At 42.1% G+C, this 27,412-nt stretch overlaps 2 protein-coding genes and 1 long non-coding RNA gene across 8 annotated transcripts in view; 2 read left to right on the top strand and 1 right to left on the bottom strand.

Moving 5' to 3' along the window:
• The window catches only part of ArgRS-m (arginyl-tRNA synthetase, mitochondrial), a 31,104-nt gene extending 6,241 nt beyond the window's left edge, over positions 1-24,863 (top strand). For both annotated transcript variants that reach the window (XM_075696651.1, XM_075696650.1), the window contains exons 9-17: positions 4,207-4,313; positions 6,136-6,213; positions 7,642-7,702; positions 9,126-9,333; positions 15,978-16,161; positions 19,364-19,459; positions 20,456-20,530; positions 23,652-23,715; positions 24,747-24,863. In XM_075696651.1, the coding sequence (XP_075552766.1) occupies positions 4,207-4,313; positions 6,136-6,213; positions 7,642-7,702; positions 9,126-9,333; positions 15,978-16,161; positions 19,364-19,459; positions 20,456-20,530; positions 23,652-23,715; positions 24,747-24,833 (960 nt within the window). In that variant the 3' untranslated portion in view covers positions 24,834-24,863. The remainder of the gene's footprint in view (positions 1-4,206; positions 4,314-6,135; positions 6,214-7,641; positions 7,703-9,125; positions 9,334-15,977; positions 16,162-19,363; positions 19,460-20,455; positions 20,531-23,651; positions 23,716-24,746) is intronic.
• LOC142585694 (uncharacterized) lies at positions 9,224-26,726 on the bottom strand. The gene is made up of 3 exons (XR_012829122.1): positions 26,654-26,726; positions 14,551-14,819; positions 9,224-9,351 (listed from the first exon to the last, which is right to left on the bottom strand). It is a non-coding gene; the product is annotated as an uncharacterized LOC142585694 (long non-coding RNA).
• Positions 26,727-26,885: 159 nt separating this feature from the next.
• Positions 26,886-27,412, top strand: part of lap (phosphatidylinositol-binding clathrin assembly protein lap) — a 39,422-nt gene continuing 38,895 nt past the window's right edge. For all 5 annotated transcript variants that reach the window (XM_075696641.1, XM_075696644.1, XM_075696642.1 and 2 more), the window contains exon 1: positions 26,886-27,168. In XM_075696641.1, coding sequence (XP_075552756.1) covers positions 27,030-27,168 — 139 coding nt within the window. In that variant the 5' untranslated portion in view covers positions 26,886-27,029. The remainder of the gene's footprint in view (positions 27,169-27,412) is intronic.

Below are 27,412 nucleotides of genomic sequence, written 5' to 3' on the forward strand. Positions count from 1 at the left end.
AAAAACAAGGTATGAGCAACTTTGGTGGTAGAATAGTGGTTGGGTATGCGTGGTTCGGAATTTGGTTCGAAATTCTTTTTGCTGAAGCAATGTCTGACGCTGGACGTCGGACGTGGGATGACGAATGCCGATGCCGGATTTTCTTCGACATGGGGCCCTTAATGCTATCGCGTTAAAAGGGACAGAAACAAAAAAGGGCTTTATGTGCCTGACAGTGGCTTCTGGATCTGTGGTTCGCAATAGATATATGTGTCTTACACAATACACATTTGATGCATCAAAGAACAACATGAGCAATAACAAAGTGGTATCTCACACTTACGAAAGCAGCTAATAACGGATACTTCTCATACAGTAGTAAAGAAAGAGAGAGAGAGAGAGGGGGAGAGAGAGAGAAAAAAAGAAACTGCCATACACTCGTGTCTATGTATGACAAAACTAATATAATTTTCATATAAGTTATGTGCAATATTGTTTAGTATTGATAAATTATTATTTTCTCCAGCAAAATTTCTTTAGCTTGATATTTAAAAGCCTGTGTTTGTCATAAATGCAAAGAAGCTGCAAAACCTTGAACTTAGTTATGAGCATGTAAACACTGAGGGTATGCCTGTAAGCAAAAGTATGTGAATGATGGGCTCGTTGAAAAAACTCAGTTTACTCTTAACTCAGGCACACAGGCTAAAATTGATGAGTGCTCTACATAGTTTGAACTGCGGTTGTCAATTTCAAATTACATGTATAGGCAGCAAAAATAAAATAAAAAAATAAAAATAAAACGGTTGTATTGTGTGATCCCTGTTCTGTATAATTTTGCTCATGTGTGTACATACCTCTGTTCATGATGCATTGACATCTGCCATTAGAAAGCTGCAGAATACTTGCAAAATGATTATTGTGCAGACACACTCCAAGAATGTAAGCTGCTTTAGGTAAGTGCAAAGGCAGACAATGTCGAAGGGAAAAGGATAAGTTTGGTAAATGATAAGTTGCGCATCAATGATCAGTTTTACATATGGGACGACTATACGATGGCAAGCAAAGTACTATCAAGCAAAAACTTTCAGTCGCTCTAGAGCTAGGAATAGAAGGTTCATAAGTTCTACCTCCTTTCGTAAAATGCCAGAAGTATGCTAAACAAAATGGACACATTGGAATCTCTGTTGCTCTTATATAATCCACATGTAGGCTTGATTAGTGAAATTTGGCTTCATGACAATATTCATGATGATGAAATCGCACCACCGGGATAGTGCTTGTATCGCTGTGACAGGGGTTCTCAAGGAGGTGACCTGGCTGTTCTTGCAAAACATTCTGTCGATGTTAGTGCTGGTGATCAAATCCCTGATCGGGAAAGTTTGGTGCTCTCACTGTGTTTTTGTGGGATTAGATTAGTTCTTTATGCAGTGTACTGCTCTTGCGATGCAAGTATGTGTACTTCTCAAAACTGTATGATCATTTACTCAGCCTACGTAATAGAAAGGTTATTGTGATGGGTGATCTTAACCTCCCTGCAATTAATTGGGAACAAATGAAGTATGGATGTTCTATAGAAATGATGTCATCTGGCATATGATGTTGTGTTTGAATTTGGAGCAGGTGGTGCTGCAGTGCATGCGTGGTCGATCCATACTCAACCTAGTTATAACAGAAATGTTTAGTGGCATGTTGGCATCAGTGCAGCACGAAATTTCAGGTCATGGTTTGATCTGTTTTTATTGGGAGCTAACTAATATCAGGCCTAAACTTACAAAAACTCTGTCAGCTAATCAGAATTTTTGTAACGCTGATGTCACTGTAATTGATTGTTTAGATGTTCATCTCCATCTTAAGGTAAATAATATTGAGACTTCTTGGAAGGAGTTGCGTGAAGCTGTCAAATTTTGTGTTATGAAATTTATACCTACTAAAACTATACACAAGCAACATTCTAACCCTTGGATAACTAGATATTATTTATACAAAGTGTAAAATTCAACAGCCCCGCAAGCAGAAAATGACATCATCTTCCATTTTTGTTCAACTGAAACTTAACTTCTTAGAAAAAGTGACAGAGTCTCAAAGTGTTTACCTCAATCATTATCTTTCTCAGTTTAATAAATGTGACAGCCAGAAGTTCTGGCGTTTTTTTGAAGGAAAGTAGACAGGCAGGATGTTTCTAAAATGAAAATTGGTGTCGCCATAACTGCTGACGGTCAACAAATTGCAGAGAATTGCAGTAATTACTTTCACAGTTTCTTTATGAGGGGCGATAACTACGTACCTCAGAGTGCAGAATCATGCTTAGCCGATGGTCTAACAGTGACATGTGAAGGCGTCATATCTATGCTTTTTAATGCTAACCTTAAATAAGCCTTATGGGCTGGATGGTATCCAAATGTTTTTCTGCTTTGGTACATGGACCAAATATCTCACTTTGTGACAGATTTCTTCAATTTATCAAGTGCAGCAGGTGAAATTCCAGATGACTAGCTTATAGCGCGCATTACTGCTGTTCACAAAAAAGGTGACCATTTATCTGTGTACAACTATTGACCCACATCAATTACAAGCGCATGTTGTAAACTGTTGGAACACGCCAGTTCGAAGATCATTTTCAATTTCCTTGAAAGGTGGAATTTTTTATCACCCTGTCAACATGGTTTTAGAAAACAGATGTCCACAGTTACGCAACTGGTTTCAACAGTACATAATTTTGCATATATTCTTGATATGGTGGGTCAGCTGGACGCTTTGCTCTTAGTTTTTTTTAATGAGCTTGCTAAAATGCCACATGAGAAGTTATTACACAAGTTGAAATGTTTGGGTCTTTTGTTAAATATTATTAAATGGATTAGTGCCTACCTTCGGGAGAGGCAGCAATTTGTACATGTTTTGGATCACTCTTCAGACCTGTTACATATATTACCACTTGAGTGCCTCAGGGAAGTGTATTGGGACCACTATTGCTTTTTATTTATGTTAATGACTTGGTAGACTTGATTCATAGTGGTGTTTGCGTCTGTCTGTTTGCAGATGATTCTGTTGTTTTTAAGGAAATTGATATTCGAAACGATCATATAATATTACAAGAAAACCTACAGGCCATTGGAAACTGGTGTACTTGATGGGACATGGAAACAAATAGAGAAAATAGTGTACTTCTGTGTATTATGAGAAGTAAAAGCCCTAACACATTTACATACTCCTTTAACCAGCGTGACATACTTGAAGCAAATAAATACAAGTATCTTGGTATTACTTTGAATAACAAACTCTTCTGGTCATCACATATATAGGCTATTTGTATTTCTGCACCACAAAGGTTGTGGTTTATGAAAAGTAAACTTAGAATGGCACCTCCTAGCTTTAAGCTTCTGGTGTGCAATTCGTGTTGGATCTCTGCAGCAAAAGCAATATTCAAGAGCTTGAATGTATACAAAGAGAAGCAGTCTGTTTCATCTTTAATAAGCACAGGGTGACTGACTCACCCTCGTTATCAATGAATGAGCCAACATAACATCTCATCTTTAGAATTCCACAGAAGGGTCAGTCAGCTGGCTTTCCTATGCAACCGTCTTGCAGGAATATAAAGGTGAAATAACCAAACTGCCTATGACCTCACACTGCTAGGACAACTAGACATACCCATAAAAGGGCAGTTGCTCCAATTTTCGCTAAGACAAATGTATATAAATACAGCTTTTTCCTAAAACAGTGTCAAACTGGAACGCTCTACCCTACCTATTGTGTTTGATGCAAGTAAATTTGTACACCAATTGGAACGCATCTATTGTTATTGTAATTAATGTCTGTCTTGCTAGCTTTTACTGCATCTTTGTTTTCATTATTTATTGCTTGTCTGATAGTTACTTGCTTGTTATGACCCTGGATTGCTACCTGTATGGCCCCTCCTGCATAGACCACAAGGTGTTCTACAGTACTGATAAATAAATATATAGAAAGAATACTCCCTTCCATGAACCCTTTGCAGAATTTACTATTGTGCTCTCTCTCTTTTTCAAGCATTACAAAAGTTGCCTGCAGGCCAGCACAGTTTTGTATGAGAAACATTCCCTGAATCCTTAGCTTGTAAACCAAGCGTATTTTTACTACTTGTTTAGTAACAGTAATGTATCCAAAAGTGGTTGCACAAACATGTTCCATGGTTTTTACCCCGTATTGCTGATGCTGTTTAAATGTGCTTTCTGTGATACCTCATTGCAGCGCTTGGGTGTATCCTTTGATGTGCTGGATGCAGAATCCAGGCACAGTCATGCTGCCCTTGACCTATTGGAGCGACTACGCGCGGAGGGAAGGCTCACTTCTCGAAGGTTTGTTCATTTGTTCCCTGTACTTGAGGGTTTGCGATTCAGAGAGATCAAAGAGGGCAAAATGTACATTGCTTTATTAGTGTGGAATCTGCAAAGCTTTCTCAAAACTCATCTTACAGCAGATGCATTGTTTGTTAATCCCTTCTGTGCCACGCTGTTATCCCTAGTTCAGACTTTCAGACTGACTCCAACCAAATAACTGAATTTTATTAGCCCGATGTTTCAGAGACCATTCGGCTCCTTCTTCAGGGGTTGTTCTTCGGGGGTGGCGGTGTCCAGCTTTTAAAGGGTCTTTTGTAAAGAAAGGAGGGGAGAGTACGGAAGTTGGGGAGACACTTCACAGACCGGAAAGGCGGAAAGGGGGGGGGGGGAACACAAGGGTGAGACGGCTGCTGTGGTGCTGGGTGGCTGGGGTGACCAGTGCTGGGTTGACCAGTGCTGGGGGAGCTTGACCCGCGAGAGTGCCGCTTATGGGAGTGGGGGGGGGGGGGGGGGTGAGGTTATGGGTTATCCCTAGTTCTCACCAAAAATTATCAGTTATTTTATTACAAAATTTTGTTAAAAAAAGAATAAAAACAATAGTGTATGAATTTGTTTATTAAAACTCTCAAAATAGGTATGAAAAAAGAACACAACACTTAATGCTCGACTCCAATGGGTCACTTATGTTCTCAACACCAAACATTTTACCTGGAGGTGCCGAAGATGGGAGGCGAGGCAGATATGCACAGGCATTGTTTACGTTACGTTCACATCATTGCATTGCGGCATCTAAGTCATCAGAGGCGCTGCTCTCACCTTCGTTTTCACTCTCTAACAACGAGCGGGGTGCTTCAAGAAACTCAAGTCTTTTTCACTTGAGGAACTGAATGTTTCATTTTTGGAATCACTCAATTCATTACTAAAGTCAGCTTTTCTTTTCTAAGATGAAGCCAGCAAACCTCGACCTGCCGGCAGTGCCATCTTAAAGACCACAAAATATTTTACTTTCTTGTCTAAAAGAAACTTGCTCCTGCTTGCACTGCTTCATGGAATGCATGCTGCCATCTACCAGAAGCTAGACAAAGCAGTCAGACAAAATTATTTCAACCCATGGCATTGCGAGAAAATGAAAAATACCATATAGGAGCTTAACTCGTCCTTGGCCATTTTTACCAGAAATTCATGGACAAACCTAGCTTGTACATGGCATGGAAGGGGTTGAAAGAGCAAGTGACTTTGCTGGTTTTTTCGCGGTTAGTGCTTAAACTGGTCAAATTGGTTATTGTTCTTGCAAAATGTTTTATCATTTCTGCCAATAATTTACAAAGTATGGTAGATGAATGCTAGACATGGAGACGGCAGTATGATAATATAATCATGCATGTGACGTAAGGTAGGGCTTCAGTGACTAACATCATGCTCACTACTTATTGTACAAGTATGCTGTGCTGCCTTTGATCAACGTGGTTGTCATTGTTTTGAGAAATTGCAACTAGAGGCATCTTTTTGTGCAACTTCTGACTTATTTTTGAAGGCACTGAGTGTCATGCATGAACTTCTGTCCTGTAGTTTCCACTTCCCCAGTACATATGTGTTGTAAAATTATAGTGTACACGTTGACATATTCTATAGCAGTGTGCAATGTTCCCTGGTTTTGTTGATTACTGTATCTGCATATGGTGACACTTGCAAATCTAGCATTGACAACATTTGTAATGCAGGCAACATTATTATTAGCATACGGCTGATTCCAGAGTCACTTACTAAATAGTAATAGCAGTGTGTGACACAGCTCTTAGACTACCTCTTTATTCGTAGTTGTGCTTGATGTGGCTTGCAGGGATGGTGTCTTGGGCATCGAATGTCAGGAGTTCATCCCACTTGCAAAGAGCTCCGGTGCCAGCCTTTATCTGTCTAGGTACGTAATATGGGGAAGGCAGGAGATGGAAATTCAAGACGATAAGCAAAATGAGAACAAGGTAAAAGCAGGAGCCAACATTTCGACAAGTGGACTTGTTTTTTTTCAAGGTGACATATGCTTTCCTTGGCACAGTATAGGTAGGGTATATCATAATAAGATAGTTTTGACTTGTCCATAAATCGTCCGTAAACTTCTTGCTGTTCACGGATTACGAGGTTACCGGAGCTATAGAAGGCAGCAACAATGCTAGTAGCGACATCTCTAGACGCAGAGCTTAACCAGAGAGCACCAAAAGAGCGAATACTGCAGCGATTTACAATATTTTATGTACCTGTTGGGTGGAAAGCATTGTTAGAGGCACAATTGTTAATGTGCAATCCTATATTATTTTTCTTTGATGAGACCACTAACACCACAAACAATATCTTCAAATTCAGCTGGAGTGAGCTATGTGGTCTTGTAGTCTTGATTTAAACCAATGCTAGCTTTTGCGTTAGAGTCATGCATTTGCTGTTGTGAGTCATGTTTCATGACAGCAAAATAGCATTAGGACTAAAATTATGCACTCTACACAGATATCTGTAGAGACCATCTGCAATGTCTGATTGGCTAAAGAGCAGAAGTTGGTGATTTTGTTCAGTTGCGATGGAAAGCGTTGGTGCAATGGCTGTCAATTGCAGCAGTGAACACTTTGTAGCTTCCAAGATCGGTTACTGGGCTGTGGTCTCGAATGTCACGCCTCTACTGCTTCTGCACGGACTTATGCAACATGGTGTGGCATTGGAAAGTGGCTTCACTGTAGTTGTGTTGGAGCTATGGTCATGAAGAAAGACAACCTAGGATTGCTATGCTTTCGTACAAGAAAAAGCCTATTTGTCGAATTCATTATTATCAGACATTTTTGTCTGAATATTTGGAGCATTTATAAGGCACTTACACGTCTGCCGTCAGAAAGGAGGTCATACCCACAATCATGAGGCATGACCTCCTTAGTGTGAGGTCGCGAGTTTGATTCCCGGCCGTGGTAGCCATGTTCCAGTGGCAGCAGAATGCAAAAATGCTTGTCTGCTTAGAGTTAGGTGGTAGAAATTAATGGACGTCTTATTATGGCATCTCTTATACCTGTGCATTGCTTGGGGGATTACACACTGTAACTTGATTTATGTTTAGAAAAATAATAGTTGAGATAGGTGGAAAAGTTATTCATGGCAAGAAAATGGTGCTTTCTGCATGCTGGCGCTTTTTGTTGCTCTTGGGCGTGCACTGTTATTTTCGCTTCTCGAACCACACAGGCCACACTTTTTCAGGATATTAATCAGAATACAGTCCCAGGAATTTCATGAGCCTTCTTGCAAACTCCTATGTGCTCTCTTTGCATTTGGCATGGGCACTGTCATACAGCGCTTGTATGTATTTCTGATCCAGGGATGTTGTGGCTGCCCTGGAGCGAAAGGAGAGGTACGACTTTGACTGGGCCTACTACGTGGTGAGTACTTCGGAATGCAGTGATTGTGCTCAGATGATTTCATGCATACCACATGGGCTCACTAGTAGATTGTGTTCAAGCAAGGAGTAGCTGTACGACATTCGCAAAGCTTTTTTCAAGTAACATGTGATGACATACTGTGAGTAGCAGTTCTCGAGCACACTGAAAAGAAAAAAAGCACTAAACGTGGTTGCCAGCTTTTGCTTTAAATTCATTGTCTCAGTACACAAGATGCGCTTTTTAAGACTAAGAAACATTATTCCCACAAAAGAAAGAAATTATCCTACAGAGAGGTGAACTAAGAAAGATAGAGCAGTCATAGTTCTTTTTTATTTTTCATAGGCACACACAAGTAGTCCTTGTACACATGCATGGAAATACTGAGATTGTGTTATCACATGCTTGCTTACAGTTAATAGTTACCTTTATCTCTGCACCACAGGGGTAAAAATAAGGGGTTGTCATGTTTGCACCAATATAAGGCAACCATTTGTTTGTTTGTTGCAGGATTACCAGTTTGAGAAAGCATGTTGTGTTATATTCGGAACCATGCGGGAAACATAGTAACACAGCGTTCTACTCCACCCCGACTACATGTTTAAGATGTGATGAGCTCAGCTACTAGGCAATTAAGCCTTGTGAAAAAGGCAGCCTTTCGATTATATTGTTCAAAGGGCATTCAACTTGTTTTCAAAGGTGCTGTCGATACCAAAAGTTCCACAGAGCTTTACAGAGCACGGGTTTCACAGAAAAATCAAATTTACATGTAGTTTGTACTTTTAGCGTGCAAAGAAAGCCCGGCTGTATTTTGTTTATGGATGCAAATTTAAAAATAAAAATAAAATTCTCGGGTTTCAGGAGTCAAAACTACAATCTGATTACGAGGCAGGCCATAGTGGGGGATTCTGAATTAATTTTGACCATTTGGGGTTGTTTAACGCACACCCAATGCTCGGTACATGGGCATTATTGCATTTTGCCCCCATCGAAATGAGACCTCTATGACCAGGATTCGTTCCTGCAACCTCATGCTTAGCAGTGTAATGCCAAAGCCACTAAGCAACCATGCCGGGTATAGATGCAAAGTAGCATTGCATAGTCATACATAGCAGTTCAGATCGCCGCTTGATTTCCAGGCTGCATGCCTAGGCTCTGTTGAAGTTAACCATTCCCACAGGTTACTGTGCCTTTGCTAAATTCTTTTTTAATGCAGAACTTTGCTCTGTGGCATAAAACATTTAAACTTTTAAAGATGATTGCATTTGGAAGTTAAATGGAAAGAGCTCCTTTGACCAATTAACACTGTGTTCCACTATGATGCTGTTTGCATAGCTCAATGATTTGCCGTGCTCACCTTATGAAAATTGCTTTTTAATTGGTTGTTACTTTAAGATGGTGCCCCTCTAGTGACTTGTGTGTGCAGGTGGATCGTTCACAGGCAGAACACTTTCGACGGCTGGCGCTGGTGTTGGAGCAGCTGGGTGTGGGTTGGTCAGACCGAGTGCAGCATGTGCCGTTTGGTCGCATCCGGGGCGTCAGCAGCCGCAAAGGCGTCGGCAAGGGAATGTTGCTGGATGACTTGTTGAACGAAGCTGTGCATCGTGCCCGCCAGTCCATGGATCAGGCACCCAGTATGTGGCCTTTTCAAGCTACAAAATTAAAGGCACAGTGGTGGTACAGGTACACGTAAATGTTCCCTTAAGGTGCAGCTTCACAGCATTGGAAGGTGCATTGCCGTTAAGCCGCACCACATTTCTATACAAAGCAGCAAAATGAATAGACCATCTGTTTGTAAGGATGGTTCATTAGCCAAAGTGGGGAAGCAGTGAAAAATGTGGTCATTTACTAAGTAATTGTTTCTAGAGCTCTGCTTTGTGCAAAAAGTTACTCTTACTAAAGTTTGAACATGCGCTGTTATTTGCTCTGATTGCAGCCATTGATTACTTTTTCTTTCATACCTGGGGTTTTAATGGCAACAATGGTTATATGCACGAAAGGCAGTATATCACTAGTTCTGCAACAATTGTAGGTTTAAGGGTCTTGCTTACTTGGTTGACTCTTCTTCTGTGCTCATTGATAAATGAAGCTTTACGAAGCTAAGTGTTGTGGTGCTTGCTAAATTTTCACTAGTATGTGCATCTGGTCTTGCTGCCATATGACGGTGTCAGCCATAAAACGCCACATATTTTATATGCCTTGGAACTTCAAGGTCCTATCGATGACTTGCACGTGATATCGTGGTGCTGTATTGAAGTGCCATTCACAGCCTCCACAGCGTTGCTAGTGTGGGGACTGGCTACACGTGGTTCAGCATTATAGCCTCAGTGGCATCAGTGCAAGTGACCTATTAGGGCATATGATAGCGTACAACTTGTATCATGTACAGAAAATGACACAAACTTATGGCGACTGAGTGGGTTTTAGTTTAGTGTTACGCCTGTCAGGCTGTATCGAGTCGCCTGGCAGTGCGACGCAAGTTTGTGACTTAATGCATGCACAACCTTTTGGGCAGTGCAACAGATGTAATTTATTTTATTTATTTATTTATTTTATTTGTAAAATACCTTACAAGGCCCCTACATGGGGATTGAGTAAGGGGTGCATACAATGAAGTACATACAATCTATTAACAACAATAACAAAAGAAAACAGCAGCCAAGTGCACAGCCTAAAAGTCAGAGAAACATATTAGCTACATAAAGCTGCATATGATTACAATAAAAAGGAACAATATAAGTTTGTAACAAACGTATAACAGTGCAAGAAAAAGGTAGAAAAAATAACACAGAACAGTCAGTGTGGTATTAATGGTTAAGATGGGTTAAGCGAGTTCAGTGAGTGCTTGAATTTTTCACGGTCAGTTTCCGCAACTATGTTGTCGGGGAGGTTGTTCCAGAGCCGAATGGCACGTGGAATTGCAGACAAGTTAAATGCTTCTGTTTTACCATAGATGCGCGTGAAGCTATGATGATTGTATAATCTGTGCGATGTGTGCGATGACGTTTCTAGGTGTAAGGAACGTTTGTTAGTGTGGTGGGCGTATTTATGAAATAATGACAAAAGGGCTATGTTGCAACGATTACTTAGCAGATGAAGTGAAAGGTGAATCTTTATTTGAGTTACGCTAGAACGGTAGTCATAATTTTGGGAAATGAAACGTGCGGCTCTATTTTGGATTGATTCCAGCATGGTAATTAGGTAATTTTGGTGGGGAGACCAGACTGGAGCGGCGAACTCAAGTCGAGGGCGAACAAATGTTTGAAATGCCAGTTTGCAGATAAGTGGAGGTGAGTTCTGAAGGTTATGTCGCAGGTAACCCAGTGATCGAGAAGCACTGGCACAGATGGTGGTAATGTGAGAAGTCCAGGAGAGGTTTGTTGAAAGATTTATGCCTAGATATTTAAATGATGAGGTCCAAGATAATGGGACATTTTTAATATAGTAAGAATAGTCCAAGTTAGTGTGTTTGTGGGTGAAGGACATCACTTTACATTTTGATGAATTTAGAGTCATTAGCCAGGTGTCACACCAATTAATAATTTGCTTAAGATCATTTTGGAGGATCAGGTGGTCATCAGGTGATCAGGTGGCGCATGCATGATGATAAGTTATTGGGTATGTCATTAATGTATATTAGAAAGAGTAAGGGACCAAGAACGCCTCCTTGTGGTACACCGGATGAAACATCTGAATGGGGCGAGGAGAAGCTGTTAGCGAAAGTAAACTGCTGCCTGTTAGAAAGAAAATTTCGAAGCCAGGATAGAGTTAGTGAATTAAGTTTTAATGATGATAACTTCAAAAACAGGCGACAATAAGCTACGCGGTCAAAAGCTTTAGAAAAATACAGGAAGATGCTGTCAGTTTGAACGTTTGAGTCCATGTTAAAATGTAAATCTGTCGTAAATTCAAGCAGTTGGGTTTCACACGATGAACCATTCCTGAAACCATGTTGATTATGGAAAAAGAAGTTGTTCAATTCTAGATGTTGGTAAACATGAGATGCAATAATATGTTCCATCATTTTACAGCATATGCACGTTAGTGATATCAGTCGGTGGTTTTCAGCTAAGTTTTTGTCAGCGTCTTTGAAGATGGGTATGACTGACTGTTTTCCAATCTTGGGGTATCTGACCTGTCATTAAAGATTGATGAAAAATGTGAAATAAAAACTTGCTAGATACTGATACTGTATTTTTTAGTAGTTTATAATTAATATTGTCAATACCTGCTGAAGACAAAACCTTCCAGTTATTAATAAGCTGAACAATACCATCAATAGTAATGTCAATAGGTTCCATGTACCGGTAATCTTGGTCTGCAACAATGGGCAAATTAGTAATACTTTCTTTTGTGAATATGGATGAAAAAAATTCATTAAAAACTTGAGCACACTCACTGTTAGGAATAGGAATGTTGTTTTCTTTATTGTGTAACGAGATGTCATTAGTATTGCGTTCAGGAGATAAAATTTGCCAGAACTTTCTGGGATTAGATTTGAGTAGTAAAGGAAGGTCTTGGGAAAAATATTTATTTTTGGCTACATTGAGAGCAGAGCAGTAAGAACTTAAACAGTTAAGATACCTTTCCCAAGCTGACGGGGTGCCGGTTCGTTTTGCAGTTCTGTATGGATGTTTCTTTTTGTTTCTGAGTAGATGAAGGGACTTAGTGAACCACGGTTTGTTTTTGTCTTCAGTTATTCTGATTAGAGGAATGTTCTGCTCAACCAATGTGCATAACTTATCTCTGAACATGACCCAGTTATCATGAACAGACCTGGTGTGGAACGAAGGTAGAAAATGATGTTCAAGAAATGATTCTAGCTCAATGATGATTACTTCATAATTTCCCTTGTTGTAGTCACGAATTGTCTTACTTAAGACACCTGTAAATGGTAATGGGATACTGATGGATACATTCAGTAATCTGTGGTCACTGAAACCATCCGAGCATGTTACTTGTTCTATAGTTTCTGGGGCGTCAGTTAGTATAAGATCTAAGAGGTTAGAGCCACAGGTAGGTTCTTTAATGATCTGGAACAGATTATAATCTAATGTTAGGCTATTGAATTCTGATGAAAAACTGCAGGATGACGACAAGTTTGGCCAATCAATAAGAGGAAGATTAAAGTCGCCAATAAGGTATGTGAACTCAGTTGGACAGAGCTGGGTGGCTTTAGCAATGCTGCTGCGCAGTTCATCAACGAAGCAATGACTATAATTTGGAGGGCTGTAACAAACGCCTATCAAAACTTTAGCATAATGGCAGCGGCATGCGGCCCAGACAATCTCCAGACCTGAAGATGTGTCAATAAGGTATGATGCGATAGTCTTTTTAATAGCGAGGAGGACGCCACCACCTCTTCTATCTGAGCGATCACAGCGATAAATATTATAGGTTAGCTTAACGGGAAGAATTTCAGGATTTGCTAACTCAGGGGAAAGCCAGGTTTTGGCGAGAGCAAGAATAGTGCAGTCGCAGTCTACAAGATAAAATGAGACGAGTTCGCGTTTCGACATCAGGCTTCTAATATTAGTGAATGATATTGTTAACGATGTAGCAATGCAATGAGTTAGTGGCGCTTCACATGTGCCTTGGTCTAGCTATCTGCTGATTTCCACAACTGAATGCTTTGTGGCATCATATGCATAAGATTTGTTATCAATGCGCAATCGGTCAACTGAAAGTTTGAATGGTTTATTTAGTGTTTTCGCGTGATTGATCAATTGTTTTCTGGTGTGTCGCGTAGAAAATGAAAAGTCCTCTCGAACGTAGAAACCAGAACCTTTTAGTTTGTGCGCAGAAGACAAGATGCATCCTTTATCTTTAAAATATGTTAGCTTAGCAATGATAGGTCTGCGTTTTTCATCAGCGAACTTACCCATTCTATCATCATCATCATCAGCCTGGTTACGCCCACTGCAGGGCAAAGGCCTCTCCCATACTTCTCCAACAACCCCGGTCATGTACTAATTGTGGCCATGCCATGCCTGCAAACTTCTTAATCTCATCCGCCCACCTAACTTTCTGCCGCCCCCTGCTATGCTTCCCTTCCCTTGGGATCCAGTCCGTAACCCTTAATGACCATCTGTTATCTTCCCTCCTCATTACATGTCCTACCCATTCTATGCACTCTGTCAAACTGGGCGCCCGTTACAGCGATACCAAGTTTCTCTGAGCAGAAAGAAATTATCTTTTGCTCTGATGCAGCCCATCTTCTCGAGCATTATCTTCTATGCCAAAGAACAGCAAGTTTGAGCATCTCATTCTATTTTCGTTTTCATCACACCTCGAAGAAATTTTTTCAATCTGCTCAGAAAATTTACTCAATGAATGAGAGCCAGGGTCCTGGCCACCTGGGCATTCAAGTGACTCCACTCTACTGCAGAAAGCTTCGTACTCAGCAGCTTGACCTCGCCATCTGTGGCAGACTGCCTGTCGTGGGCTGCCTTTAGATCGGCCCGCAAAGTCGCATTTGCTTCTTGAAGTCGACGCACCCTTTCTGAAGCAGCTGCACGGTCATTTTTGACGTAGTTTAGTTCCGCAACTAAAGCAGCCTGCCCCTCCTCACGTTTAACTATTTTTTCCGTAGCAGCGACATCAGCTGCCTCTAGTCTGCATATTGTTTCCAATATAATAGCAAAGGAATCCGCCTCCACCTTGGACATTTGGCCCGGGTTTGGCTCAACATCCACAGAAAGTACAAGCAAAAGTACAGGTAGAGCGGAAAACAAATCACCCGAAAATGCTAGCATTCGTTTAAGTACATCTATGAAATCCGTCGGGCACGACACCTCAAATAAGCAGTAGTTGCTGGTCTTGAAAGACGCAGCGCCTTTCAAATAACTAACCTGCAATAACAGTGGGCGTGAGCTGGCCATCCTAGCAGCGGTGTCATGCCCAACTAGGATCGTCGACGGTCGGTGTTTATATCCGGCCTCGCCGGTGGGGGGCTCAGTGGTAGGTGAAGTAATGACGGACCATGTTGCCAGGCGCATGTGCTGATCGTGTCCAGAGTTGGCATCGGGTTTGGGAATATCGGCCAAACGGGTGGCTGATCCTCGGCATTCAGCAGGCAGCAATCCCACACCTCGGAGCAGATGAACCATGTAAGCGTAATCTGCAAAAACAGTGGGCGTGAGCTGGCCATCCTAGCAGCGGTGTTGTAGTCCACTTAGACTTTGTGGTTGCCAAATTCTGGATGCATTAATATTGATTCTGCAGCCTGTTACCACCAAAGTAAACAAAGATAGGTGAAAGTTTCTATATGCTGTTGAATTACCACATTTTATGTATCAAAATTTTGATAAATTGCATTGTTTTCCCCTTTTATTTTTCAAGTTCGATACATAAAATCTTGGCTGTATTTAAAGAATAAGTGGCAGAACACACACCTCATGATGACTGTTGGCAGTAATGCATTTAGCATTGAATCAATATAGCTACACAACATATTGCCGCCGTCGAAATAAGTTATGTATGTATGTATGTAAATAAGTATGTATGAAGCATGTACTGCAGAGGATTACTCTTTCACACTTCCCTAAGTACACTCGGCGCCATCTAGCTCCACCACTATGAAGCCTGCACGTGGTCTCCGAAATGCATGGCACGCCGATGCATACGAAAGTGAGAAACGCATCATGCGACAACCCAAGCTCCTCTCTAGTGCTTCTTTCTAGACAGACTGCACCATGTAATGGTACTGCTGAGAAGCCCACACACGGCCTCCGATACGGGAAGCGTGGTGCACTGGTGTAAGCGAATGCTGATAATTGTTCCCTTGCTTGCTGCACACTCAGTGGCACATACTCAGAGACCCAAGTTGGCAAGAGGTTCAGTGAAGAGCAGCACATGCATAGTGCATTCATGGCGCAGCTCGCCAAAGCATTGGCACGAAATGAGTTCATTCAAAGCACCATATACCCAGTGCATTTGTGGCGCAGCCTGCTAATGCGTGGGGTTGCTGTCCTTGAGGCACCCTTGTGACATGGGCTCGATTACACTCAACATCGAAGAAATTTAAGAGATAGTTTTCGTCATTGCAAAGCGGCACATTCCCAGTGGCACATACCTGGTTACACAAGTGCCAATAAATTAGGTGAGTGAGCATTTTGAGCAAGACAAAAGAGTTCAAGGAACAGCTAGGAACAGCCTGTGTAGTAGAAGATTGTGCTCTTTTTTTTCTTTCCCCCACATTATGAACTACTCGATAGAGTAGTTCACAATGGGAATGTCCCCCAAGTTGAAATGAAAGGTGCACAATGGTTTTTTGCAGCGACGCGGGTGAAGGAGGAGATGAATGCCCAGTTTGTGGCGGAACAGCTAGGGCTGGCAGCCGTGGTAGTGAATTTTCTTCGTGGTCGGCGAAACCGGGACATCACTTTCGACTGGCATCAGGCACTGCACGCAGCTGGTGACTCAGGTGTTTCACTGCAGTATGCACATGCCAGGCTATGTAGGTAAGTCCTGCCTCTCAGGTGCCTCAAACGATGTGCAACTTTTCTGGCTATCAGTGTTTCCTTCATCTTGAATGTATGCAGGAATGTTTAATAATAATAATAATAATATTTGGGGTTTTACGTGCCAAAACCACTTTCTGATTATGAGGCACGCCGTAGTGGAGGACTCCGGAAATTTTGACCACCTGGGGTTCTTGAACGTGCACCTAAATCTAAGCACACGGGTGTTTTCGCATTTCGCCCCCATCGAAATGCGGCCGCCGTGGCCGGGATTCGATCCCGCGACCTCGTGCTCAGCAGCCCAACACCATAGCCACTGAGCAACCGCGGCGGGTGCAGGAATGTTTATTGGCAAATTTAATGTGCTGCTATTCATATTAGTCCTTGGATCACGCAGTTGATGTTGACTACTTTGAATAATACATTTTGGTGATTTAAAAAAAAATAAGCTGCACTGGCATTATAATGGATGACAAGGGGGTTTGGAAAACATGGGTGTCGTCTCCTTGCCAAATTAGAAAGTGGGCCGGTGATATAAAGCCAGCCAGCATAATTACAAAGAGGCTCATATGATACCTGGCAACTATTATACAACTATTATTTTCATATTTAGATTTTGGTGCCTTTGGTATTGCGGTGGTATGGTCAGCATGACGCTAGGGCTGAAGGCGAGCTCCAGATCTAACCACACACAGTCCTTCTGTAGTACTTCCCAGGCCCTAGCACGTGTAATCGCAGCTACGTTGGGTTCAGGCGACTAAAGCAACCAGCGGTATTAACTATAACAATCATTACTGCTGCAAGCAATAAGTAACACTTGCAGAGGGAAAGTCTACCCTGTAACAGGTAATAAACAGGGTTGGCTCGTTGCGTGTGATAGTCAGGCAATGAGGTCACTCATGGGTTGTGGCAGGTATCCGTTAGGTCATTGTTCAGGTTCGAGGTTGGGGCACAAGAGAGAGAGTGTCTCCTCCGGTAACATTTTTTTATACCTTTTTAACTTCGCGGGAGGAATTTCCTCCTCGTGCATCGAATACCTTTCCAGTGAGTCGGAGATGTACTGTCCACAACAGCAGCTTTGTGAGAGCCGAGGGAGAACTGGGAGAGGGCATAGTGCACCTTCCCCTTGTCTACACCGGCAACGTGCAAGCGCAACAATGTGAGCGCACAGGAGGAAATAGACTTGTGTGCTCCCAACAGAGTAAAATATAAATTTAAAAAGTTTGCTATTCACATATTTTTAACATTTTCCATAAAGCACATGTACAGGTGGCACAAAACCTAACCATTAGAATGTGACCTTGCAATCTAATGTGTATGCTTCAGCTTCGCAGAACCTCTCATGAATTACAACACCAGGTTAAGCTCACCATTTTCCCCAATTTCTTCTAGCTTATGCCAGTTTTACTTTCTTTTAAATTATTTTCTTGTAACTACCACCTTGAGAAAATCCTTCACCTTGCATTCAGGCCTGTACATCTACCATATTATGACTTTCCTTTCTTGATTTTGCATTTTAAGATGCGGTGAGCTCAGCCACTAGGCAACTAAGAACTGCCACGAAGCCAATTTTTCTGCACAAAGGACACTACAGGTGCGCATGCACAGAAGAGAGTGCCGTTTGTGAGAAAGTGACAGAGAGAGAGAGAGAGAACTAAACTTTTATTTTCCGAAACGGTAAACCAAGTCAGAACCCGGTTCACCCTAGGTGGGAGGATTCCTCATTCCAAGAACCCTCTGGCTTGGGCTGCCTCTTTGGCCCGGGCGACGAGACTGCGTTGGTCGTCCAGGTCATCGGAGGAAAGCTTGGCCTCCCACGTTTCGGTTATCGTATGGATCTGCGGAGTGCAAAAAAAAAAAGAGAGAGGTCATAACACAGAAGTGGTCAACGGTTGGTTGCCTTGCTTTAATGCTTGTGTGCTGGGCGTCATCTGAACAAACATTGCTGCCTTGAAGTGCATGCAACTCCCTGTCACCTGACAAAGCATCACCCACTTCGCAGTTCACTTACACCACTTTAGAACAACGTCTTGCGGTATGGAACCCATTGCTGAATTGATGTATTATGTGATTTGTTTATTTTCTTCATCTGTATGACTGTTCATCTTGGACCACATCACAGACTTGTGTATGTGTTAGGAACACATTATACGTACATGTATGTGTCAGGACTCCATATAGTGTGCGGTGCACTCTGTCCTTGCCTTTTGTCTCAATGTTCCAGTGTGTGTAGGACTATGTGTGGACTTCATTTACTCCCTTAACTAACTCGACTCTAAATTTTCCGGACCTGTTACAATATTATTAATTTTACAATATTTTTTAAAATTTTTATTAGTGTTGCATGAAAAGGAGTTGCTGTCACCATTGTAGATGACTCGATCTCTTCCTTTTACTTTCATTTCAAGAAAAGAATATGCAATGGGCGATTTTTTATTGCACCCAAGCGGGCCACGGTGCATGCACAAGCTTATTCTCGCTTGGCGGAAGACCACACGTAATACTGTGCAGTGGCCTTTTACTTATTCATTACTGTGATTGCATAAATTGTTCATAGCTAGCCTTATAATTGTAATGTCTTGTTTCTTTTTCTGAACTGGACAAAGCCCCTCTTTGTGTTATATTGTTTATTGTGCCGCTTGTACTCGTGTAAGTGGTACAAGTGATACATGTAAGTGATGTAAGTGTGGCCGCTTGTGCTGCCCACAGCACTAGCTGCTGGGTAGAATGCTCAGAGTTCTGTAAAGGCTGTTTTGTGGTGTTTCATAGAATACACAATGTCTGCTAGTTCTGTGCTATGAAATTAAAATTTGGAGGTATTGTATCTCATTGGGGATGAGCTCATAGGATGTACATGCTTGAAGTGTGCATATTGTCTCACTGGCACATATATTGTAGTAACATAATGCTCCTTGAAGGTGTAGCATATAGATTGGAGCCTGTGTAAAGTAGTAACGGTAAGTTTTTTTAATGTGATTTTAGAACACTTGTACTGCCGTACTGTACAGCATAATTCTTTTTGATGTTGAAGACCATCACTAGAATAGGCACATTGCCTTTCTGACATTGATAACACATGGTCAACCAGAGTGACGGTGCATTGTTACATCAGTGTACCAGCTGTTGCAGTACGTTTGGCAGAGTCCATGCAGTACGGTACTAGAGAACTGCGGCAGCCAGCCAAATGCACCCCTTTTTCCAGCCTTGAGGAGAAAGCTGGGCTGCCAGTAGAAGCAGAAGCTGCAGTGGATCTCCTGCAAGAATCTTGTGCACTCGCCCTGGCTGTCCAGGTAGCCAGGTGAGGCCTGCACCTCCATCCATGTCGCTTTATTATTAGAGCTGCTCTGTATGTCTTATTAAGGCATTTACTGTAATAGGACACCCCAGGAGTGCTTTGTGTAATGTCTAAATGCTAAGCATCAATGTGGAGTGAGGTAGCTGCAGTTTTGCACATTGTCTAGCGAACCTCTTGTTTGGTATGAGTCACACAAAAATACGCTGAAATCGTGAGTGCATAAAATGATCTATTCAGTGCATTTGAGTATTAGATCATAACAGTCCACCATTTCTTCATAATTGTGCCGAGCACAGCATAGAGCCCAAAGGAAGTGACAACGTTAATGATGCAAGAGCTTGCATTATTATTCTTGTGCCTTCTCTTAGTCCTTGTGCATGCTGTGCAGTAGACAACAATTAAGTCTAATTAGAGGGCTTTTAGCACCTCAAAGCAACAAACAGGCTATGAGAGACAACATAGTCAGGTGCTATGTATTAGGTTTGGCCACCTGGGGTTCTTTAACATACACCTTTAACATGCAACAAGTGTTTTTATATTCCACCTCCATCAGAATGCAGCCATCTCAGCTGGGAATCGAACCCATGCCCTCATGCTTAGCAGCACAAATGCTATGTACAATTGTAACAGTACAACCGATGTCCCATTATAACTTGAATATGCTTTGAGCACCTGAAATGTTCCAGCTGCAGATGGCACTGATGTTTGCCATTGACAGGGGCAATGCAATTGCTTAGTTGATCTATCATCTTTTCAGAATCACAGATGCGTCATTTTCATGGCCAGTATATTTTCAATTAAAGCTGATAGAAGTGCATCTTCTGTGTATGTGTAAAATCTTATGGCAGCTGTACATCAGCTTGCCTGTACATACCCAAAACTACATTCAACCTCGTGCATGTACTCTGGTGGGGTGCTCAAGAAACTTGCACTTCAACAGCCACAAGGAGCACTGATTTCACACGATTTCATGTGAAATACCTTGTCGGCTCCTTGCAGATTTGAAGAGGTGGTATGCAGTGCAGTTGACCAGCTGGAGCCCTGCATTGTGGCACAGTACCTGTTCACTCTTAGGTACGTATCCTATCCTGTATTGTCGTGGCTACTGGCTTCCTTGCAGACGGCACCATGGATGAACTAACCATACTTTCACTTCTCAAAGCAGGACCGATGGTGCAAACACATTGGAACGCTGCAATCTTCCACTCACTGCTTCCAGCTAACAGCACCATCCACTCCTTTTTTGCTGCACGTGTTTCAATTCAATGAGTGACTTGAATTGGCAAGGTAGTAGTTGCATGACTAAGGCACTTTGCCGTCAGCATACAGTCTGCTGCCCTTACAGCGGATCTGCACACAACATACTTTCAGATAAAACAGAGCATTCTTCTTTCAGAATTTATTTCAGAATTTGTTCATTAGTAAAAATACAAAAATATTACAGATGTTCAGTATACATAAAGAGGTCCCATAGTCAAAGGCTATATCGGGATCTCCTGTTAAAGGCACTTATGATGGTATACAATGTTTAAAGCAACAGTAGCACACATGAGAGCTAAGAGTAATATAGAAACATGTTTATAGCATATGAGTGATAACAACACTTGTTAACAGCATGACAGTATAAAAAACAGAATAAAATTAGAAAAAAAATGGACGCTATCAGTAAGTATGTATTATGAATGCTTTTATGTCCCCTTTAAGTTGGTATAAATATCTTGCATTTTTTATTATGGCTGATAGAGTACTCCAAAGCAATATCGAGGAAAATTCCTCAATCTGTTTACCATAGTTGGTACGCACTTTAGGTAGAAGGAAATTACTATTGAGTGCAAATCTAGTGTGACTATGAGCTATCAGGTCACAAGGTGAGAAGCAGATTGATGGTAGCTCCTTAGTCATATTACTTGTAGAATAAAATCCTTTGATTATATTTGGTGAGTTCTGGAATGGTTAGAATGTTGTTTTCATTTAGCAATGATTTTTCATTTGCAAAGCATGAACTGTTCGTAACAATTCTTAGGAATTGGATCTGGATTACCTGGAGGGATGCCAAGTTAGTGCTATAAGTGTTACCCCAGCATATCATGCCGTAATTAATGTGAGAGTGAATGAATGAGTGGTATAGCGTGATTAATGCGTCATGTGTAAAGTAGGGACGAGTTTTAATTAGAATGTGAATACCGTATGCTATCTTCTTTTTTATGTGAGAAATGTGATCTTTATATTTCAAGTTACAGTCATGAGAAATCCCAACGAAAGATGAGCATGGACTGGGAGAGATAGAGTCTGATCCAAAAGTTAAAAATTTGCAAGAAAGTTATTCCACTATTAATGCAATAAATTCTGCTTTTAATGGGTCCGGCTTTAACAGGCTATCAGCTACAGTGGACACAATATTAGGTGAATATTGTCTAGAGGAGGCGTGTACAATGTACTTCGCAGCAGCGATGCATGTGTGTGGCAGTGCCCTGCATGCAACTTTTTCCGGCCACTTGTGAAAAGTGTGAGAATACACTTGAAATGAAGACATGAGTGGCAAGCTTCCCATAACAGCGTGCCATACAAAGCACTACCGGCAACAGAGAGTTTTCGGAACGGCCAGGCAGGTGGATCGCTGCCACCCACCACTGTCGGCTCAGTGTCGAGGGTACCGTGATGCCCAACCTGCTTTACTTCGAAGCGGTGGATTACAGCACTTCAAAAACAACCACCAATGATCCCAAAGTGCATCATATTGAGAACACCTTGTTTCTGCTTGCATCAATTCACACACTAAAGTAGATAGATGACACCTATTCATGGCGTACGAGCTACGTAGGGCGGTGGTAGAGCTGTCTTGAGTATAGTACAGCGCAGTGTGACAGTCGGATGTAGGCTATGAGCTTATCACAGCCCTTGCTCATGCTAGAGGTTTGACAGTTGTCGCGTGTCACGAAACATAAAAATAAGACATCTGTGTATTCTAAAAACCATTGATTTGTGTGAAAAATAAATTGTAGCCGCTGTTCGTGCCATCAGCGATGGCAACGCAGCCAGGCCGGCTTGCTAGCATGGAGGGGAGCTGGCCACAATAATAAAAATCTCGTTTAGAACCATTTTTCCCTGACAGGAAAATCTTGCCGTTGTGCGGGAAAATTGGGAAAATCACAATTTTTCTACAGCTATGATTACTGCATAAATGTTTTTATTTAGTTATTTTACTTTCAATTATTGTTCTTGCAATTGTCTCCAGGTTCCAATAAACAAGCAGTTGACAGCAATATGTGTGAAGTTTTGTCTTTTCAAAACATGCTGGGCAGACCTAATTTTGGATGGAATGGGCTTTGGATGTAACAGACTTTCATTGTAACAAGTGTTGACTGTGTTGGTATTTTCTGCAGAAAATCCCAACGATGATTTGGCTTTCAGGCATGTAGTGAATCTCTTCACACGGACCAAGTGAGCACTGCAGGAACAGGTGGTCCCATGATACGCAACCTCCGATCTCCCATCATGATTCGGTCTGTTGTGTGAATCCAGCTTAAAGCATCCAACATGTGCACACTTTCTAAAGCCGGTGCACATTGGCCGCTGCCACTGTGCACATTTTGTTCGGGCGTATGTTAGAATCGGGGCAAATATTGCCAAATTAATCAGCGGTGTGTTTTGGAGTTTTTTCTGCATCTTGTTTAATTCGACTCGCTGGATAATTGATCAATTTTGTCGGTCCCATCAGTGTTGAATTAGCAGAAGTTGACTGTATTAGTGTGCAGTTTGTTTTTATTTGCCTATTTATTTTATTTCTAATTTGATCTTATTAATTAAAAAAAATTTGTTGCAGTTACAGTACAGGGGTATGTCTTATATGGTGCAGTTGGACAAACCTATAATGTGTGCTTTTGTTAGAGGGCCTATTCTAACATTTAGGAATCCTAAGTCATGAATAGCCAGAAAGGTCAAACAAAGGACACAAGAACAAACTTATGTTCACTGTTTGTCTATTCCATGATAAGACAAAGACTGTCCGTGTCATATATATTCATATATGACAGCCCCTGTACTATTATTGGGCACATGAGAGGCCCCATCTCCTCCTTTTGCCTCCAATTTACTGGTGTGAGACTGAAATTTGAAAATACTCATAATGTTCATCTAAGCGCTAAGTCTGCACAATTTGTCAAAAAACTATTGTTTTTTCCATGCTATTATGCAGTCATGCCATTGGCCGAGCCACCAAGGAGCTTCCTGTCAAGAGCCAAGGACTGTTCATAGCACAGGTGATGCACCAATCAAGTGTCAACCAGCACTTTTATGTGTGTACTATGTTTAGCTTGCAACAAAAGAATTGTGGGTTGAGAAGCAGGCAAAGAGCTGCAATAACAGCACGAGGGGCCATGGCTTCCTCACATGTGCACCCGGCAAACTTGCCGTACTTTCTGTACGCACCCCCTGTTCCCCTACTTCTCAGAACAGAAGAGAGAGAGGAATAAATATTGAGTGCAAAGGCTTAAGAAACCATAATATATTGGAACATTAGCTGCATACAGCTGAACTGATGTCCCAGTGGTATGGGAATGTGCCCAGTGGTATGGGAATGCCCAATGGCATTCCCACAATGCCTGTGTGGCAATACTGCCAGGCATGCATTTTTTTAGTTTTCGCCAGGTGTCAGCTTCATCTTATGGCTCCTGTTGTCAGGTTATCAATATGGTGCAAGGCGCACTTACTCTATCTGAAACGTCTTGAACATTATTACCATTTTGACAGCAGGACAGGCATGCCTCGTCAGGTTTTGTGCACATCACAAATACTGCTGTACAATCTTAAGTTTATGTGAACACTGGTGATTGCTCTGGAATGTATGGCGATGCATGTATAAATATCGAACCGATTTGAAACATGAGGTTTGATTCAGTGACTTGTCACTTTTGCGTTCAGTCAAAAGTTTGTCAAACAAAGAGTAAATTTTTTATTCCCTGTTCCTGGTGGTATTTGTGCATATTTATGGTTATTACACCATGACAATATAAAAACATATAAAGCCAGAGCCTGTTCTGAATTGACAATGGCATAAATATTGTTTTTGTTACTTCCTTTCTTAAGTTGGAGTGGAAGCTGTTGCTTGTACGACACTGTTATGTGAGCCTATACACTAAACAGTACAAATAGCTATGTGGATGAAGAAGGAACCTGTTTCAATTACTTGCATAGTAGACTTGCATTTTATAAAAAATATTGCTGCTGCATTTTTTAAATTAATGTGTTTGTACCTTTGAGGATATCTGATTATAGCGGACCTTTCTTGCAGGCAAGGCTTCTACTTTTCCATGCTGCAAGAGTGACACTTGCACAAGGGATGCGGCTCCTAGGTGTTGAGCCCCTGACAGCAATGTAGATAGTTATTAAAGTCAAGATGTTCAACTCATGCTGGCTCTGTATGACTCGCAAGCTTTTATGCTGGTTTAACTTCAATGTTGCGATATTAAAGGGATCATGCAACTTAGCCCCAAACATTCATGACATTCTGCTATCTAAACTAACTGATGAGCATTCTCATGCATTAGCAAACCACCATAGCTTTTATCAGAAGCTTATCTTTTTCTTCAATATGAAATCTTGCACACTTAATTGACACAGTAGGATGGTAATAACACAGCAAGTCACATGTGCCACATAATGTGCTTAAGACACTTAAAGAGGCAGAAAAGAAATGTTTAATCAATTTATACTGGCAAAGTATTCTGTGACAAATCTAGCTTGATTGCTGGCTTGATTATTTGAAGATTGATTGGTTACTGTTAGCTTGATTACTAGAAAAGAAAGTGAAGGTCAAAGTTCTATATTTCTAATTTCGCACCGAAGCCTCGGTGCCGGGGCATCAGAGTGACATAATGGTTTCCAAAGTGAAGATTGCAAAGTTCAGTTTCTGGCTCTTTTAGAATGTGGTGTTGTCCATCTTTACCATTAGCAAATCAACTAGGCCTGACCAGACACTGTCATAATCCATGATGTCACAGCGAAGTGGTGCAGGAACTTCCAAGGTGACACTGTTTGTTGTTAATTGCTTGAATGCTAATTGCCTCAATGTCAACAGCCATTTTCCATTTCTTGCATTTTTTTCTGGCTTCGATACTATCACTTCAAGCTTCAAGCCTCGATACTATCACAGTATGATTGGCCTTCTTGGTACTGTAAAAGGGTAATTGAAAAGGGATTGAAAAGGGTAGTTGAAAGGTGTCGGTTACCAATCTTACATGGTAGCAGCACTTAAAGGCAAGTACCATAAATTTTTTCTATAATAAAGGTATAACTGTTAGAAATTGTGTTACGCAAGAAGATACAGCTGACCGCAGTTGCACAAAGTGAATACAGGTTCTTTTGTGACAACTAGGTCTGACAGCAATCAATCAATGTGAAAACATTTTTATTTGTTTTTTAATAGCTTTCCTTGGATGGATGTAGGGGTCGTGGAACTCCACCACAGAAAGTTGTATGCATGAATGATAAACCAGAGTCTGAAACCGAGCTACTTCATTAGGTATTTACATTACAGAATTTACAGCAAATTGCGCTAAAGGTACGGAACGAGAATGTGCGTGAAATTCCAGTTTAAAATATTTACCTTGTAAGCCAATTTTAAGTACTGTGCCTTTTGGCTGTAGCGCTGACTGGCCATTTCGCAAGCCCTGCCTAATCGGCAGCCTCCTTTGCAAATGACCTTTATCAGCCGGGATGCCGGCAAGGACGAGTTCACTTCGGAGTAGAATTGTAGCCAAAATAACCAGTCAATTGCACCTTAATATTTGGCTCAATTTCGCGTACAAATTTAGACAGCTGTACACCGTGCGCGGCTGCAGTGCCGTTTCCACCAGACAAGCAACACGGAAAGCAAAATTGTGCGAAAAACGCGCATCGGTTGTGTGCAGCTCCGCAGATGCTTTCTAGATATATTGATCGCAGCTAAATATTTCGTGCTGGCATCAGGCGCGCTGCTGGCAGATGCAGCCAAAGCAGCAACTGCTTCCCACGAAAAGAGTTGATCTCGTCGAGCCACGTGTCCGGCGTGCAAAACGGTAGTTGAATTAATTTTACGCTGCATGCCTGTGCGACCGACATCCGCGAAGCCAGAACTTGGCCGCCTTGTTTTGGTTTTCAAATTATGGCGCCTTTTCTGTCGGCAAAGTTGCGGTACTTGGTGCGTTCATTCGTGCTTACCTAGCGCATCTCACATCGCGTTTTCACTTGTGTAGTCACCGTTGCGTGGCTATGGTAACATCTTGGTATTTTCGTAGCCTTTTCCTTGTTTTAATTTTTTGCGCTGTGTTTGCAACTTGTGGCCTGTGCAAGCGAAACGTTGCAAAGGCGACGGTGAAAGGATGGGTGGCGATGGTGAGCGTCATCATTGGTCAGCGCAGACCATGAGACCGTAGTGACGTCATGCGGTGACGTGAACGGTTTTTCTCTCGTTGCCCACCGCTTGGTGTGTGTGTTTGGGGCCTAGGCGGAGAGCTGTGCCAGCAGCAGGGGCAACACTCTTGTGTCGCAGGGCTGTCTTGCGGGTCCGTCTCCGTAGCCCGGTTCGCGAGCGCCGATGTCGAAGATGTCCGGCCAGAGCCTCAACGATCGGTTGATGGCAGCCCGGCACACCATAGCGGGTCAAGGCCTCGCCAGGGTGGTCTGCAAAGCGACCACCGAGGAAGTGATCGGCCCCAAGAAGAAACACCTCGACTGTAAGTGGGCCGCCCGCTCTTGTGCCTGCCGCTCACGCTTGTGGCCGGTCGGCGGTCGCCCAAAGGTGGGCCCCGTGCTGTAAGCCTAACAGTGCGGACCGCTGAGGGGCCGCCGCGCTGTCACCGCCCCCGGCTCTCGGCTCCCGGCCCCAGCTGCGCACTGCTGCATGACACCCTCCTGTTTGCAGCCTACTGCTGCAGGCTCAAATGTCGCGTGCGCGCGACCGCCCTCCACCGCCGCCGC

The sequence above is a fragment of the Dermacentor variabilis genome, chromosome 6 (genome assembly GCF_050947875.1).
Source record: "Dermacentor variabilis isolate Ectoservices chromosome 6, ASM5094787v1, whole genome shotgun sequence".
NCBI lineage: Eukaryota > Metazoa > Arthropoda > Arachnida > Ixodida > Ixodidae > Dermacentor > Dermacentor variabilis.